Source organism: Lithobates pipiens, unplaced genomic scaffold (assembly GCF_037356315.1).
Source record: "Lithobates pipiens isolate NorthernLeopardFrog02 unplaced genomic scaffold, aLitPip1_a1.2 Scaffold_3, whole genome shotgun sequence".
In the NCBI taxonomy this organism is placed as follows: domain Eukaryota; kingdom Metazoa; phylum Chordata; class Amphibia; order Anura; family Ranidae; genus Lithobates; species Lithobates pipiens.
This window is the reverse complement of record NW_027507790.1, coordinates 224,778,831-224,796,424: the sequence shown is the minus strand read 5'-3', so window position 1 is coordinate 224,796,424 and position 17,594 is coordinate 224,778,831. Positions and strand designations below refer to the sequence as shown.

At 43.6% G+C, this 17,594-nt stretch overlaps 1 protein-coding gene across 2 annotated transcripts in view; it reads left to right on the top strand.

Moving 5' to 3' along the window:
• The window catches only part of EGFLAM (EGF like, fibronectin type III and laminin G domains), a 249,508-nt gene that overhangs the window by 111,502 nt on the left and 120,412 nt on the right, over positions 1-17,594 (top strand). For both annotated transcript variants that reach the window (XM_077462829.1, XM_077462831.1), the window contains exons 4-6: positions 805-831; positions 6,464-6,581; positions 7,224-7,359. In XM_077462829.1, the coding sequence (XP_077318955.1) occupies positions 805-831; positions 6,464-6,581; positions 7,224-7,359 (281 nt within the window). The remainder of the gene's footprint in view (positions 1-804; positions 832-6,463; positions 6,582-7,223; positions 7,360-17,594) is intronic.

Genomic DNA, 17,594 nt, shown 5'->3' with positions numbered 1-17,594 from the left:
GACCAATCCCAAGCATTGCTCGAGCACATGATTCAGTGTGAAAATGGTTATGCCAAGTAATGCTCGGGTTTAAGTGTTTTTAAATTTTTTATATTTAAAACACATCTGCTGTAAGTACCTGAATTCTGTCTTTATATTATAGTAGTAGTGGTTTATTTTGAACATGTAAAAAAAAAAAAAATAACATAAAATCTTCTTGTAATTCTTAGCAGCACACATATTGGTGGGGGGAAGGATAACAATAAGCCAGTCAGGGCCCTATTGCTTTTTATAGTGTTGGCAAGGTAACGTTATAAGCATGCTTATACTATAGAAGAGGCATGTACAGCAATCACCTCATCCTTTTGTTGCTTCTCCTTTATTGGATAATTTTGTAGACTAGGGGATGGGTCCTTGACCCAGCTGTGCAGCTCTACTGCATCGGAGGTCAAGGATCTGGCTATGGTATTCAGCAGTGGTGCTTTGGCTACAAAGTTGTCTATACAGATTTAGGAATTCTTTAGCAGCTAGGTCTTTACCCATATATATATATTCCTTTTTAGCTGTTTGCCTGGAGTTTAGCTTAACCAGGACCTGTCCTTTTATCAATTTTAACATGAGTGCTGCATATCGTTTTTCCTATCCATCTTTGTGAGCATACTGGAGCTCATCTAATCTATTTCAACTGCTGAGTACCTTGCTAGGAGCTCTTTCCACAAGGTTTTCTATTTAATTTGGCACATTTTGAATGCAACCCATAAATGCTATTTTAAAAGCTGTTTCATAAAGGAAAAATAGCTGAACTGTGAAACTTTTCTCTTTCAGGGACAACTAGATGCGGTGGAGACATTTGTAAGTACCTCTGCTGGATATGTCACAGATGTACTGTATGTTTGTATTGTGGATGAGGCTATTAATACGCAACCGTGTTAATGGACTTTTGACGGACTTGTGGAATATAGAAATGCAGCAGATGGTCTGCAAAGAGTTTTACTTTGTACTGTAATTAAAGCAGTCATACCACTGAGTCATCCCACTTCACACATGTTAACGGAGCAAGCAATTTCCTCCAAAATATACTAAAAATTTTCTGAACAATTTTTGCAGAATCATTGCCATCTGTCAGTTGTGGACGTGAAGAACATAACTCTTTCACTGCTTAGTAAATTTATATATTTTGTTGATATATTATATAAACTAATCGCTTTATATAGCATAGAGTGTCAGAGGTGAACAATAATGAGAACATCAAGGCATCTTTCTAGAGCATAGACTTAAAATAGACCTAAATGCTAACATTTAAATAGATCTATACTGACAAAAAAGTGTGTGCGTATATATATTTATAAAAAATGTGAGGGGTGTACTCACTTGTGGGATACTGTATATATATATATATATATATATATATATATATATATATATATATATACAGTATCTCACAAGTGAGTACACCCCTCACATTTTTGTAAATATTTTATTATATCTTTTTATGTGACAACGCTGAAGAAATGACACTTTTCTACAATGTAAAGTAGTAAGTGTACAGCTTGTATAACAGTGTAAATGTGCTGCCCCCTCCAAATAACTAAACACACGGCCATTAACCACTTCAGCTCCGGACCAATAAATACCTTAAGGACCAGAGGTCTTTTTGCAATTTCGCACTGCGCTGCTTTAACTGGTAATTGCGCGGTCATGCAATATTGCACCCAAACGAAATTTGCGTCCTTTTCTTCCCACAAATAGAGCTTTCTTTTGATGGTATTTGATTGCCTCTGCGATTTTTTTTTTTTGCGATATAAATGGAAAAAGAGCGAAAATTTTGAAAAAAAAAGATATTTTCTTCTTTTTGTTATAAGAAAAATCGAATAAACTAAATTTTAGTCATACATTGAGGGCAAAATTTATTCAGCCACATGTCTTTAGTAAAAAAAATGTCAATAAGCGTATATTTTTTGGTTTGCGCAAAAGTTATAGCGTCTACAAACTAGAGTACATTTTCTGGAATTTACACAGCTTTTAATTTATGACTGCCGATCTCATTTCTTGAGGTGCTAAAATGGCAGGGCAGTACAAATCCCCCCCAAATGACCCCATTTTGGAAAGTAGACACCCCAAGGAAATTGCTGATGGGTATGTTGAGCCCATTGAATATTTATTTTTTTTGTCCTAAGGGATTGAATAATGACAAAAAAAAAAAAAAAAATTTTTTTTTACAAAAAGTTGTCACTAAATGATATATTGCTCACACATGCCATGGTTATATGTGGAATTGCACCCCAAAATATATTCCGCTACTTCTCCCGAGTATGGGGATACCACATGTGTGGGACTTTTTGGGAGTCTAGTCGCGCACGGCACCCCGAAAACCAATCACCACCTTCAAGATTTCTAAGGGTGCAAATTTTTGATTTAACTCCTCACTACCTATCACAGTTTCGAAGGCCATAAAATGCCAAAATAGCACAAAACCCCCCAAAATGACCCCATTTTGGAAAGTAGACACCCCAAGCTATTTACTGAGAGGCATGTTGAGTCCATGGAATATTTTATATTTTGCCAAAAGTTGCGGGAATATTACAAACTTTTTTTTTTTTTGCACAAAGTTGTCACTAAATGACATATTGCTCACACATGCTATGGGCAGAAGTCAAATTACACCCCAAAATAAATTCTGCTGCTTCTCCCGAGTACGGGGATACCACATGTGGGGGACTTTTTGGGAGCCTAGCCACGTACGGGACCCCGAAAACCAAGCACTGCCTTCCGGATTTGAATATAAAATGCTACCAAAAAACCTGTTAGCGATGGCAGGGATCAGGCCTGACTCTGCGATCGCTGCAGTTATGTGTTTAGTGTTTTGTAAGTGACAGTGATCGATCGATACTGCACTTGGGTGGGCTGGGCAGAGGGGCAAAACGCAGGTGCCAGCAGGTATTTGGGCTGATCCCGCTAACAATGCGTTTTTTTGGAACCCTAAACTGCTGGGGACGCTAGTATAGATCTGATCAGATCAGATATTGATCTGTTCAGATTCTATACCACTACGGGAGGTGTATGCTTTGGGTGTGGGTGTTAGCAGTACTGGCACTAACCTAGCGCTGCCTGGGGCGACGCAGACCCTGACCCTAAAACCTAATTGATATCACCCGCCGGGTGATCAGGGGGTTAAACCTTTATTGGGTAATAAATGGTGGGTGCCCTGATGCTATAAAAAACAAACTAACCAGAGTCACCCGTAACACTTATACGGTGATCAGTGGTGAAAGGGTTAACTAGGAGCAATCAGGGGGTTCAAATTTTTATTAGGTAGTATATGGGGGTCCCTGGCGCTATATAAAAACCTGACGGGGAACCTAAATAACTAACTGGCTAACCAGCGTCACCAGTGACACTTATACTGTGATCGCTGGTGAAAGGGGGTGAAAGGGTTAACTAGCAGCAATCAGGGGGTTAAAACCATTATTGGGTAGTATATCGGGGTACCTAGCACTATAAAAACCTGGCGGTGAACCTAAAAAAATAACTAGCTACCTAGCGACACTAGCGACACTGATGCAGCGTTCAGAAAAATTATCGCTTAGTGACACTGGCAAAAGGGGGTGAAAGGGTTAACTAGCGGAAATCAGGGGGTTAAAACCATTATTGGGTAGTATATCGGGGTACCTAGCGCTATAAAAACCTGGCGGTGAACCTAAAAAAATAACTAGCTACCTAGCGACTGTAGCGACACTAATGCAGCGATCAGAAAAACGATCGCTTAGTGACACTGGCAAAAGGGGGTGAAAGGGTTAACTAGCGGCAATCAGGGGGTTAAACCCATTATTGGGTAGTATATCGGGGTACCTAGCGATATAAAAACCTGGCGGTGAACCTAAAAAAATAACTAGCTACCTAGCGACACATGCAGCGATCAGAAAAATGATCGCTTAGTGACACTGGCAAAAGGGGGTGAAAGGGTTAACTCTAGGGGCAATCAGGGGGTTAAATCTTTATTGGGGGGTGATAGGGGGCTACCCTGGACCTAACACTAACTGTCCTGACAGTTTTTACTGTCACAACTGACACTGAATGCATTGATCAGTAAAGAAATGATCAATGCAATCAGTGACACTGTGACTGGGGGGGGAGGGGGGGCGGGGGGGGATCGGGGGGCGATCGGGGGGGGGATCGGGGGGGGGGTTTGTGTGCCTGTGTGTACCTACATGTCAGTGTAGTGTTGGTGCACACTTACTTTTACTCTTCTCCTCGTAGTCCAGTCAAAAAGACCGCCCCGAGGAGAATGACATCACTTCCTCCTTCCTGTGTAAACAATACACAGGGGAGGAAGCTTCTCATTGGCCAGGAGCGATCCAGAGGGGGTGGCCGAAAACCAACGGCCATCCCCTCATCACGGAGCGCTCCTGGACCGAATCGGACCGCCGTAACCAGCGGGAGGGGGTCCGATCGGACCCCCCACCCGCTGGAAGGCAATCACGTAGATGTACGTGATTGTGCCTGCCTGTGCCATTGTGCTGACGTACATTGGCAATACGGCGGTCCTGAAGTGGTTAATGTCTAAATCGCTGGCAACAAAAGTGAGTACACCCCTAAGTGAAAATGTCCAAATTGGGCCCAATTAGTGACTCTTTAGTGTTACAAGGCCTCAGGTGTGAATGGGGAGCAGGTGTGTTAAATTCGGTGTGATCGCTCTCACTTTTTCATACTAGTCACTGGAAGCTCAACATGGCACCTCATGGCAAAGAACTCTCTGAGGATCTGAAAAAAAGAATTGTTGATCTACATAAAGATGGCCTAGGCTATATGAAAACGGGCAAGACCCTGAAACTGAGATGCAGCATGGTGGCCAAGACCATATAGCAGTTTAACAGGACAGGTTCCACTCAGAACAGGCCTCGCCATGGTCGACCAAAGAAGTTGCGTGCACGTGCTCAGCGTCATATCCAGAGGTTGTCTTTGGAAAATAGAAGTATGGGTGCTGCCAGCATTGCTGCAGAGGTTGAAGGGGTGGGAGATCAGCCTGTCAGTGCTCAGACCATACACCACACACTGCGTCAAATTAGTCTGCATGGCTGTCATCCTAGAAGGAAACCTCTTCTAAAGATGATGTACAAGAAAGCCTGCAAACAGTTTGCTGAAGACAAGCATGTCCTGTGGTCTGATGAGACCAAAATAAACTTATTTGGTTCAAATGGTGTCAAGCGTGTGCGGCGACAACCAGGTGAGGGGTGCAGACAAGTGTGTCTTGCCTACAGTCAAGCATGGTGGTGAGAGTGTCATGGTCTGGGGCTGCATGAGTGCTGCCGGCACTGGGGAGCTACAGTTCATTGAGGGAACCATGAATGCCAACATGTACTGTGAAATACTGAAGCAAAGCATGATCCCCTCCCTTTGGAGACTGGCCGCAGGGCAGTATTCCTACATGATAATTACTCCAAACACACCTCCAAGATGACCACTGCCTTGCTAAAGAAGCTGAGGATAAAGGTGATGGCCTGGCCAAGCATATGTCCAGACCTAAAGATACAAACAAACCCAAGGATAAACCAAGGAAAAAAACCAAGCTTTACTTACCACCAACCCACAGACAACCAGATAACCTGTCTAACAGTATGCATTAAAAACAGGGGTTTAGTCTGCACACATTTACAAATGCATGCGTAAGCCACAGAGCCGCGCCAAGGCACCCCAATACCTGTGGTACCTAACACTAACTTATAAGTGTCCCCACAGTGGAGGCACATGCATTCTGATGGATAGGTGAAAGCAGGTGGACTGAAGGGGAGCCACCCCTTCTTAAAGGTACAGGAGCACACTGAACACCCAGCACAATGGCAACAAAGGTGTCAGTGAGATACCTGACCAAAAAACACAACCTGTGACACAAAAAGACGCCACCCGCTCACACCTATATCTGGCTATCGCAGTAAGAAGCTTGGAAGGCTAACAACAGATACAAACAAACCTAGTCCAGACCTAAACCCTATTGAGCATCTGTGGGGCATTCTCATATGGAAGGTGGAGGAGCGCAAGGTCTCTAACATCCACCAGCTCCGTGATGTCATCATGGAGGAGTGGAAGAGGACTCCAGTGGCAACCTGGGAAGCTCTGGTGAACTTCATGCCCAAGAAGGTTTAGGCAGTGCTGGAAAATAATGGTGGCAACACAAAATATTGACACTTTTGGCCCAATTTGGACATTTTCACTTAGGGGTGTACTCACTTTTGTTGCCAGCGGTTTAGACATTAATGGCTGTGTGTTGAGTTATTTTGAGGGGACAGCAAATGTACACTGTTATACAAGCTGTATACTCACTACTATACATTGTAGCAAAGTGTCATTTCTTCAGTGTTGTCACATGAAAAGATATAATAAAATATTTACAAAAATGTGATGGTGACATACTGTATAAATATATATATCTCAGCAGATCTTAGCTGTCTGCATTTTCATAATTTTATTTTGTTATATCTCCAATCAGAAAACTGTTCTTAGCAACCTCCAGCCAGGAACTCTGCACCGGGTTAGTGTTGGAGCCTACAGCTGGGCAGGAAAAGGAAGAGCCAGTATGCCAAGAGATGTGTCCACGTTATCCCAAGGTGAGAACAGAAATGACATGACTTCTGTATCGGAGTGGCTGTCAAATGTCTGAATTCCTGGACAAACATATGAGCACGCCCAGCCCTCGGTGCCCGAATGCTCTTTAGCATCATAAAACCCAGTGAATTGGTGTGATTGGTCAACCTGTTATGTTGTATGGACTATTTAAATCCAAGCAGAGCCAACAGTGTTCTTCATTGACACGGTGCTGGCTTTTCTTACTTTTGATCCCCATATCAGATAGATTAGTATTTCGGTGATATAAGCAGTGTTCTGGTATATAGAGAGAGTAATGATAATCGCAGGACCCACTGTGGGACTCTTTGTTTGGCTTTAGTAAAACACTGGTAATCAGCAGTGCAGTTATGTACACATTCAGTATACTTAGAAGTGGTTTGCCATTGATTTTTGTGTTGTTGTGTCGGTAATACTTCACAAATGAGCAGCGACTGATGTAGATGAGTGTAATAAATCAATGTAGTAATCAGTTACAAATCGAATCCATGATCTGTCTCCTGAGATTATATGTGGATGGGGTTAGTGTTCGTCTTGCTCTGCCAATTCACACATTTCTGCATTGACTTTTGTTTCTTCTTCCTGCTGAGATTCAGATTTAATTTCTGTCATTCTCTTTGTTGTAGATAAGTGCCAAGTACCTGATTCCCCAGCCCAGCCCCAGGTTGTGGTTGTGTCAGATGTGGAGGTGGCTATTTCCTGGAAACCGGGCACCAGGGAAGGCGGCGTGCCCGTTCAGTATTATACAGTAACATATACAAGGTCAGTTATCAGTTTTATTTTACAAATGCCCTAAAAACAAGAACTCTTTGAGGTAGATTTAATAAAACTGGAGAGTCCAAAATCTGGGGCAGCTGTGCATGGTAGCCAATCACCATCTCAGTTTTATTTTCAAAGCTTAATTGGACAAGCTGAAGTTAGAAGTTGATTGGTTACTACTGTATGTACAGCTGCACCAGATTCTGAGCATTCAGGTTTTAGGAAATCACCTCTTCTGGGGTGGATTTACTGAAGGCAAATAGACTGTGCACTTTGCAAGTGCAGTTGCACTTATTTGTTTGACCTCATTTGCATTTATTATGGAAAATGAGTGCAACTGCACTTGCAGAGTGCACAGTCTATTTGCCTTTAATAAATCAATCCCATTAGTTCATTGCATTGCTGTTAAGCTTAAAGTAATACTAAAACTTTTTTTTTATTTCTAAAATAACAAACTTACTTACCGTACATACTTACTTACTTACCTGCTCTGTGCAGTGGTTTTGCACAGAGCAGCACGGATCCTCCTCTTCTTGGGTCCCACGCTGGCACTCCTGGCCCCTCCCTCTTGTCAGGTGTCCCCACAGCAACCAGTTTGCTATAGCCAAACAAGTGCACTCCCGATCTGCAGCTCTGTGTGTCCATTCACACACGGAGCTGTGGCTCAGCCCCACCCCCTCTGTCTCCTGATTGGCTCACTAGCTGTGATTGACAGCAACAACAGTGATTGACAGCAACAGTAACGTAACAAGTGAAAGTCCCCAGAGAGCCAAGGCTCTCGTGGACATTGCCGGATTGAAAGGGGGCTCAGGTAAATATTATTTTTGCCTTCAGCCACTTCAGCCACAGCCAAAAAAAAAAAAATGAACTAATGCCATTGAACAACAGACTACCACACCCATGTGGCACAGTACCCAGGCAACAGCTTATATTAATTTTGAACAACAAAGTATGCACTATACTGTATGCAGCCCCTGAAGGGAACACATTGCAGACCTCCAGGCCTTCTAACCAATTTCTGTTCTGTTATATAAAATGAAATAGTTCAACTCACCATAATGCAAAATCAGTGGGATCCCTGAGCGTGTCACTTGCCATCATCGCCTGCCACCAGATGCAGATTGTAACTTGTCACAGGTTGCGGAATGTCACCTACCACATGTTGCAGATTGTCCACTTGCCACATCCCAGATTGTCACTTGCCAAGATAGATAAGTCACACATTATGCCACACATTATGGATTGTCACTTGCCACGTCCTGGATTGTCACTTGCCACGTCACTTGCTAAACATTATGGATTGTCACTTGCCACGTCCTGGATTGTCACTTGCCACATCACTTGCCACACATTATGGATTGTCACTTGCCACGTCCTGGATTGTCACGTGCCACGTCACTTGCCACACATTATGGATTGTCACTTGCCACGTCCTGGATTGTCACTTGCCACATCACTTGCCACACATTATGGATTGTCACTTGCCACGTCCTGGATTGTCACTTGCCACACATTAAGGATTGTCACTTGTCACATCACCTGCTACATGTTGCGGATTGTCCACTTGCCACATCGCCTGCCACCAGATGCAGATTGTCACTTGTCACACGTTGCAGAATGTCACCTGCCACATGTTGTGGATTGTCCACTTGCCACATCCCGGATTGTCACTTGCCACGTTACCTGCCACACATTACGGATTGTCACTTGCCACGTCCTAGATCGTCACTTGCCATGTCCCGGGTTGTCACTTGCCACGTCACCTGCCACACATTACGGATTGTCACTTGCCACATCACCTGCCACACATTACGGAATGTCACTTGCCACGTCACGGATTTTCACTTGCTACGTCCCCTGCCACATGTTACGGATTGTCACTTGCCACATCCAGGTTGTCACTTGCCACGTCACCTGCCACACATTACGGATTGTCACTTGCCACGTCATTACAGATTGTCACTTGCCACATCCTAGATTGTCACTTGCCATACATTATGGATTGTCACTTGCACGTCCCGGGTTGTCACTTGCCACGTCACCTGCCACACATTACGGATTGACACTTGTCACGTCACGGATTTTCACTTGCCACGTCACCTGCCACATGTTATGGATTGTCACTTGCCACATCCAGGTTGTCACTTGCCATGTCACCTGCCACACGTTATGGATTGTCACTTGCCACGTCCCGGGTTGTCACTTGCCACATCGCCTGCCACACATTATGGATTGTCATTTGCCACGTCATGGATTTTCACTTGCCACGTCACCTGCCACACGTTACGGATTGTCACTTGCCACGTCGCCTGCCACACATTATGGATTGTCACTTGCTCTGCCACTTTCCTGCTGTGTCACTGAGTCAGGCAGCAGATTATCAGTCAGACAGCAGAGAGATAATGTCAGCTCTCTGCTTCCTGGCTGCCTGCCCAGTGAGGGGGGAACTGCACTGCAGGGATGCAGGGCGGCCAGAGATGATGTCATCTCTATGCTCCCCGCCTGTCAGCTCCCTGATTGGCCAGCCCACTCTCTCACCAGCGAACTGGCCACTCTCATCCGCCTCCCACGGATCCTCTGACCGCCCGCTCTCACTCACTGAGCCGCCTGTGGACCACCCGCGGAGCCGCCCGCGGACCACCCGCGGAGCCGCCCGCGGACCACCCGCGGAGCCGCGGACTACCCGCGGAGCCGCCCGCGGACCACCCGCGGAGCCGCGGACTACCCGCGGACCACCCGCGGAGCCGCCGGCTATCTCCCGCGGAGCCGTGGCGCCTGTCCTCACCGGGCCCCACTTGACTGCGGGCCCCATAGCGCCCGCATGTGTTGCTATGGCGGTAGTTCCGCAACTGTAGGGGGGTTATTTACGAAAGGCAAATCCACTTTGCACTACAAGTGCACTTGAAAGGGCACTGAAAGTGCACTTGGAAGTTCAGTCGCTGTAGATCTGATGGGGAGATGCAAGGAAAATAAAAAAACAGCATTTTAGCTTGCACATGATTGGATGATAAAATCAGCAGAGCTTCCCCTCATTTCAGATCTTCACCTCATATCTACAGCAACTGCATTTGCATGCACTTGTAGTGCAAAGTGGATTTGTCTAGTAAATCAACCCCTCAGTCACCTTTGAATCTTGACCATAGGTTATATGATACCACCTTAAGTGATGAGAGTAAGTTTTTGGCTTATGATTCCCATTATTTTAGAACAGTGTTTCTCAACTCCAGTCCTCAAGTCGCACCAACAGGTCATGTTTTCATGCTTTCCATTACTTTGCACAGGTGATTTGATCAGTTTCACTGCCTTAGTAATTACCACAGCCAATTCGTCTGAGGGAAATCCTGAAAACATGACCTGTTAGGGTGCCTTGAGGACTGGAGTTGAGAAACACTGTATTAGAAGATTGAAGACTCTTGGCTCTTCACATGGTTAAATCTCTCCTCCGCTTAGCTGCAGACTCTGAAGACCCCGTCCATGGAGGAGAGCATATGCCCTTCTGAAGTGACCAGAGTGGGGAATTATCCACTGGGAAGGTAGCGCGCCCATCATGTGTCACAGCAGGCAGCCAGAGGAGGAGAGGAGACTGCTTGAATTTCATCGCCTGGACGTTGGAGCTCCAGGCTTTGTCCTGCATGTAGTAATACAAAGTAGAGCCCACAGCCCAGTCCCAGCATGACCAGCAGGCACAAGGCGGTATGGAGAAGACTCTTCTGCCTCCTGCTGCACACTCCAGTGCCCATGGTCAGACACACCGAGATCTTCACTCTGCGATCCGCCCCCAGCACAGCTCAGGTCATTAACACACCCCAGCGGGCTCCTCTTCCGGTTATCCTCATCCCCTCCTCTACAAATTTCAGTCACTGGCAGATCTCGCCCGATCGCTCCTCCGCTGCCTTGATCTTTCTGATCGCCGAGCGGGGAGCGGGGATCTCAGTGATGTGACACAGCTGCATTGTAATTCCCACCTTCTGGAGCCTGCAGCGCCTATGGTGGACGTCACGTGTCCCACGGTCCCGGCATTGGACCTCCATCATAGTTCCAGAAGGCGGCACCTGCTATGTCACTCCGCCGCACTCAGCAGATAAGATCGGTCCCCACTCGTCAGCGGCCGGCGGTGCTCAGAGCTAACAATTGGACGGTGCCTTCCTGAGACTCTGGGCTTTTCAGGGGCCCATTCGGGACTCCAGCCCCCCTAGCCACCCCCTCCCAATGCCCCTGCTTCTGCTGCACCACTCTGCACCTCCCCATAAGTCAGCTTACTAATTTCACCCCATGGGTAGGTCTTTGATGCTCTCATTTATTTAATTGGACTGAAATAGCACCTCAATACAGAAAAAAAGCAGTGCATACACTCATTTAAAAAAAATGTGCTACACCAAATTGCATGGTTCTGTTGTACCATGTGATTTGGTGTCTGCAAACACATTGCGTTTGAGATTTGCATTTGGGGTACCATTAACATTACATTGGCACCTGCAGGCAGATTGCAAGAGCAGTGTGTTTGAACATGGTGTGGAAAACATGTATGGAGCACGCCTTTCTCGCATCACGTTTTGATGTGAATCAGCCCTAATGTCACCCAGAGGAGGATAACTGGCATTGGAATGCAGAGTTGAAAGTCTACAATAGACAGCACTGGAAAGAATGTAGGTATTGCAGCATAAGCGTTTTTTTAAATATATATAAAAACACAATATAGTGTTTTTTTGAGATTTTGACCAAGGTTACAAAGAATATTAAGGTAGGTAAAGCCCACATAAAGTAACAGCTTCATACAACAGGTGTTTAGCCCTTGGTCCATAATACAAAAGAACTTGAACAAGATGGTAGATGTGATTACCATTTCCACAGGTTAAAAAGGCAGATATAACATCTGAGATATTACAAAGAACAAAGGGTTATAAAAAAAACGAATATACCTTAATAATGTGTAAGAAAAGGAGGGGTACCCTATGTAAACAATGTTAGGTTGAAACAAAAGGAATGGAGAAAAGCGTGAGAAAGCTGCTTTTTTAATTTTAGGCCTTTGCTAATTAAATTTTCATTTTCATCTAAAAGTTGCCTGTTAATTGGCCTCTCCTGCATAAGTCGGGATAAGGGGGTTTGCATCCAGTATCCCTGGCCTCCAGTTTTTACTTATTTGGGTAAATCCCACAGAGTGTTGGGGAGTAATAAAAAAAACACAAAAAACACCAACAGTAAATAATTAAAGAGAGAATATTAAAAATGGAATCTAAATAAAATACTTAGGGGGTTCATTGTTCACTTTAACAGAAAATTCTGACATTTTCATAACTTCTAATTATTCTTGTTCATGATTTTCACTGAACAAAATGTGATTTATCATTTTATGCTGTGAATTTCCCAGCTGTGTGGACAGTGTACTGGTGGTATATGGAGCCATTTTTCTATATTGGCACCATTTCTCTTCCTAATTACTGCTTTATTACAACACATTCATTTTCTTTTCATTGCTTCATTATGTCTTGAATAAGTTATGACAGAAAAAGGGACATTAGAGAGCCTTTGTATTTTTATTTTTGCTTTCCAGTATAAAGTGTGCTTGGCATGTCAAATAAAGTCCATGATGAAAATGATGGCGGTCACATTAGTTCCACAAGCAATGTTGTAAACGTTTCCAGGAATTCCAGATGGAAATTTGGTCATTAAACATTTAGCTACTGTCTAAAGTCTTCTGAAAGCTTTAAAAGTAATGTATACGCTGTCCAGTTACACTGTCTAATTTTTAGAATTACCGTTGTGCTCACAAGTTTACATACCCTGGCAGACTTTATGATTTCTTTGCCGTTTTTCAGAGAATTTGAATGATAAAACAAAAACTTTTCTTTCACTCATGGTTAAAGTTTAAATGAAGCCATTTATTAACAATCAACTGTGTTTACTCTTTTGAATGAATGAATGACTGAATCGCATCAAGGCGCTGTGCGGAGCTTTGTTGTCCAGCTTCTAGAAGAGGAAGGTCATGAGTTTTTTCCTGAAGACCTGGAGGTTTTCTTCCAAGCGGATGTTGGTTGGTAGAGCGTTCCATAGCCGTGGTTCTTGGACAGCGAATCTCCGTTCCCCCTGTGATTTGTACCGAGATTTGGGAACGAGGAGGATAATTTTAAAATTATAATGACAACAGAAACTACCCAAATGACCCTGATCAAAAGTTTACATACCCCAGTTCTTAATACCATGTATTGCCCCCTTTAACATCAATGACAGCTTGAAGTCTTTTGTGCTATTTGTGGATGAGGCTCTTTACCTTCTCAGATGGTAAAGCTGCCCATTCCTCTTGGCAAAAAGCCTCTAGTTCCTGTAAATTGTTGGGCTGTCTTGTATGAACTACACGTTTGAGATCTCCCCTGAGTGGCACAATAATATTGAGGTCAGGAGACTGAGATGGCCACTCCAGAACCTTCACTTTATTCTGCTGTAGCCAATGACAGGTCAACTTGGCCTTGTGTTTTGGATCATTTTCATGTCCTCCAGTATTTTTTGATAACATAATGCATTCATCTTGCCATCAATTATGACCAAATTTCCTGTGCCTTTGTAGCTCACACATCCCCAAAACATCAGTGATCCACCTCCGTGTTTCACAGTAGGAATGGTGTACATTTGATCATATGCTTTGTTGACTCCTCTCCAAATAAAACTTTTATGATTGTGGCAAAAAAGCTAAATTTTGGTCTCATAAATCCAAATGACTTTGTTCCAGAAGGTTTGAGGCTTGTCTCTGTGCTGTTTGGCGTATTGTAAGCGGGATACTTTGTAGCATTTGCATAGGAATGGCTTTCCTCTGGCAACTCGACAATGCAGCCCGTCTTTCTTCAAGTGCCTCCTTATTGTGCATCTTGAAACCGCCACATGTTTTCCTGTTTTTCATCTCAATTTATTTGTGGGTTTTTGTTTTGCATCCTGAACAATTTTTCTGACAGTTGTGGCTGAAATTTTGGTTGGTCTACCTGACCGTGGTTTGGTTTCAACAGAACCCCTCATTTTCCAATTCTTGATTAGAGTTTGAACACTGCTGATTGGCATTCTCAATTCCTTGGATATCTTTTTATATCCCTTTCCTGTTTTATACAGTTCAACTACCTTTTCCCACAGATCCTTCAGCAATTCTTGTTGTTTCCCCATGACTAAGAATCCATGAACGTCAGTGCAGAACTGGATAAAAGATGCAAGGGTCTATCAGGAGTCCAGAAACTCATTGACCTTTTATACACACACTAAGACCCTTTTCACACTGGGGCGGGGGGCGTCAGCAGTAAAGTGCCGCTAGTTTTAGTGGCGCTTTACCTCTGTTATAGCTGTTACATGCGCTTCAGCAGTGGTTCCCATTCATTTAAATATGCAGGGAGGTGGAGGAGTGGTGTATACACCGAACCTGCACTGCCGCAAGGATGCTGCTTTTTCCTGTCCTGCAAGAGCACCACCCCAGTGTGAAAGCACTCAGGCTTTTAAACTGGGGCTGCAGAAGAGGCAGTTTACAGGCACTTTTAAGGCGCTATTTTCAGCGCAAAAATGCCTGAAACCAGCCTCAATGTAAAAGGGGTCTAATTACAAGCAAACAGATCACAGGTGAGGATGGTTACCTTTAATAGCCATTCAAACCCATTTGTGTCAACTTGTGTGCATGTTATCAGGCAAAATCCCCAGTGTATGTAAACTTTTGATCAGGGTCATTTGGGTAGTTTCTGTTGTCATTATGATTTAAAAAGAGTAAACACAGTTGATTGATAATAAATGGCTTCAGCCAAACACTAACCATGAGTGAAAGAAAAGTGTTTGTGTTAACATTCATATTTTCTAAAAAATGGCCAAGAAATCATAAATTTTGCCAGGGTATGTAAACTTATGAGCACAACTGTATATATGTGCCTGGGGCAGCCATATTTACACATTACATCCATAGGCTCTACTTCATGCATGCTCAACCTGTGGCCCTCCAGTTGTTGCGGAGTTACAAGTTCTACCATGGCTTTGGCAGTCATGCTTGTAACTGTCTAATGAGTCTTGTAGTTTCGCAACAGCTAGAGGGCCACAGGTTAAGCACCCATCCGTCTACTTCCTTGTCTTCCTTGTATGTCTATGAGTCATTAAAACAAAATGCTGCACTAAATGTTATCCCCACAATACAAGCAAGTGATAATATACCATATAAATATCCCAATATAATGTGAACAAATTATTACTAAAGTACAAGTCACCAGATAAGAATCCCACAAGGAAAGGTATCCAATAGTAACTAAACGGCCTCCACCAGATGGTAAAAATATGTGCTTACCAGATGGAAATGACCCTCTAATTAAAGAGAAGTCAAACCAAACACCAGTATTGTAATCTTACCAGAAACATTCCTTGAATGGTCCACAAAAGACTTGATGTACCTCGAATCCTCATCTATCATAGGTAATTGGGATTTCAAGAACCACCCATCCATCCTCAAGCAAAGAGCCCAACATAGTGTAAACCATCATATATGCTTCTATTATTAAAATAAAGTAATGCACTAATATTCAAATACTGCGATTGCGCTTGAAAGTATAAACAAACTTGCCGGTCGCTAAGAAAATGGCTTCCGGGAGAACATCCAGTTACACGATAACGTCACAGTAGACGTTGTCCTGTGCGTTTTGTCACTCCTGACGTCTTCTGGTGCTCCATGTGTTTGAATTGTGGCGATAAGATTTAGAGCAGCATTTTGTTTTAATACTTTGATACTATGTGAAATATCCCATAGTATGCTTGCAGGTGTTTCTTCTTTTTCCCCTTTCTCACATTGACCCAAGCGTGGTTTTCATTACTTATAATGTCTATGAGTCAGCCAGCTCATTGAAAACAATACACTGCCTATGGGGCTGAATATCTTCTGGTTAAGTGGTTGATTTTTGGTTGTTTTCAAGCTGCATTCATATATCAGCGACGTGACAGCATCATGTCTTTCCCTTGTTTTTTGTTTTTTTTGCGTATTTTATTGCACAACATGAAGGGCAGCTTACTTGAAAATCTCCTTTCATGTTGTGAGTTCCGCCTGTTTGTTGGCTGCCAGATTCCCTGCATTATTTACAGCTTCTCCCTTGCTGTTTACGTTCAGTTTCTCAGGATTACATATCCCATGGTACTTTGCTGTCTGCAAGCAGTGATTCCCGTACTGACTCCGCCTCCTGAAACTCCTCTCAGTACCTCTGTTTGTAGGTCAGAAGGCAGACTCTGTGAAATGTGTGACACAGCAGTGCCTACCCACAGGGCATAGTGACTACGTGTCACAGAATTCAGGGAAGTAAATGTGTTGGGATCTTGACAAAGTAAGTTTACAACAGGGACGTGCGGTGAGGTCAGTGGCTGGTGAGGCACTGACTAGTATCAGAGCCAGTTACACACAGGTTACATACGCCACCATCTTTATAGCAAGAGCAATAATTCTAGCACTAGACCTCCTCTATAACTCTAAACATGTAACTTGTAAAATTCGCCTATGGAGATTTTTAAGTACCGAAGTTTGTCGCCATTCCACAAGTGTGTGCAATTTGTGTGAAATGTTAGATATCTATTTACTTGACGTAACATCATCTTTCACATTGTACAAAAAAATCGGGCTAACTTTAGGGCTCCTTCACACGGACGTGCTCAGCGGGGGTTCGCTCTGTCGATCCCCGCTGAGCAGGAAGATGACAGGTTCCGTCTCTGCACATTGTGAAGGGACGAACCTGTCAGAGCGCCGCTCTCCCCTATGGGAGATTGGATGAAGACAAACCTTCGAGTCCATTGTCACCCGATCCGATCTGCAGACGGATGAAAATATAGGTTTTTCCTCCATCACACTTTTTCAGATCGGAGTGGGTCGGATGTCAGCGGACATGTCACCGCTGACATCCGCCCCTCAATAGACCTCTATGGAAAGTCCATTCAGGTCCGCCTAAAATTATATATTTTTATTAAAGAAAATTTACTATATTTTCAAAAACTGTACTCAAGCAGGTGGCTTAAAGGACAAATTACTGAAGTTTGAAGTTATAACTTCAAACCAGTAATTTCACAGTAAATATATAAATATTAAATTGTTATGTTATATAACATATAGCATATTAATATATTATTTAGCTTGATTAAAACAGAACCTGTTCAGCAGCAGCAGATTATACTTCTCCCTCTTAAGGCCTCTTGCACACTGCAGCTTGAAAAAGCTCAGTACTGTACAGCTTATTTTTTTACTGAGCTAAAATACA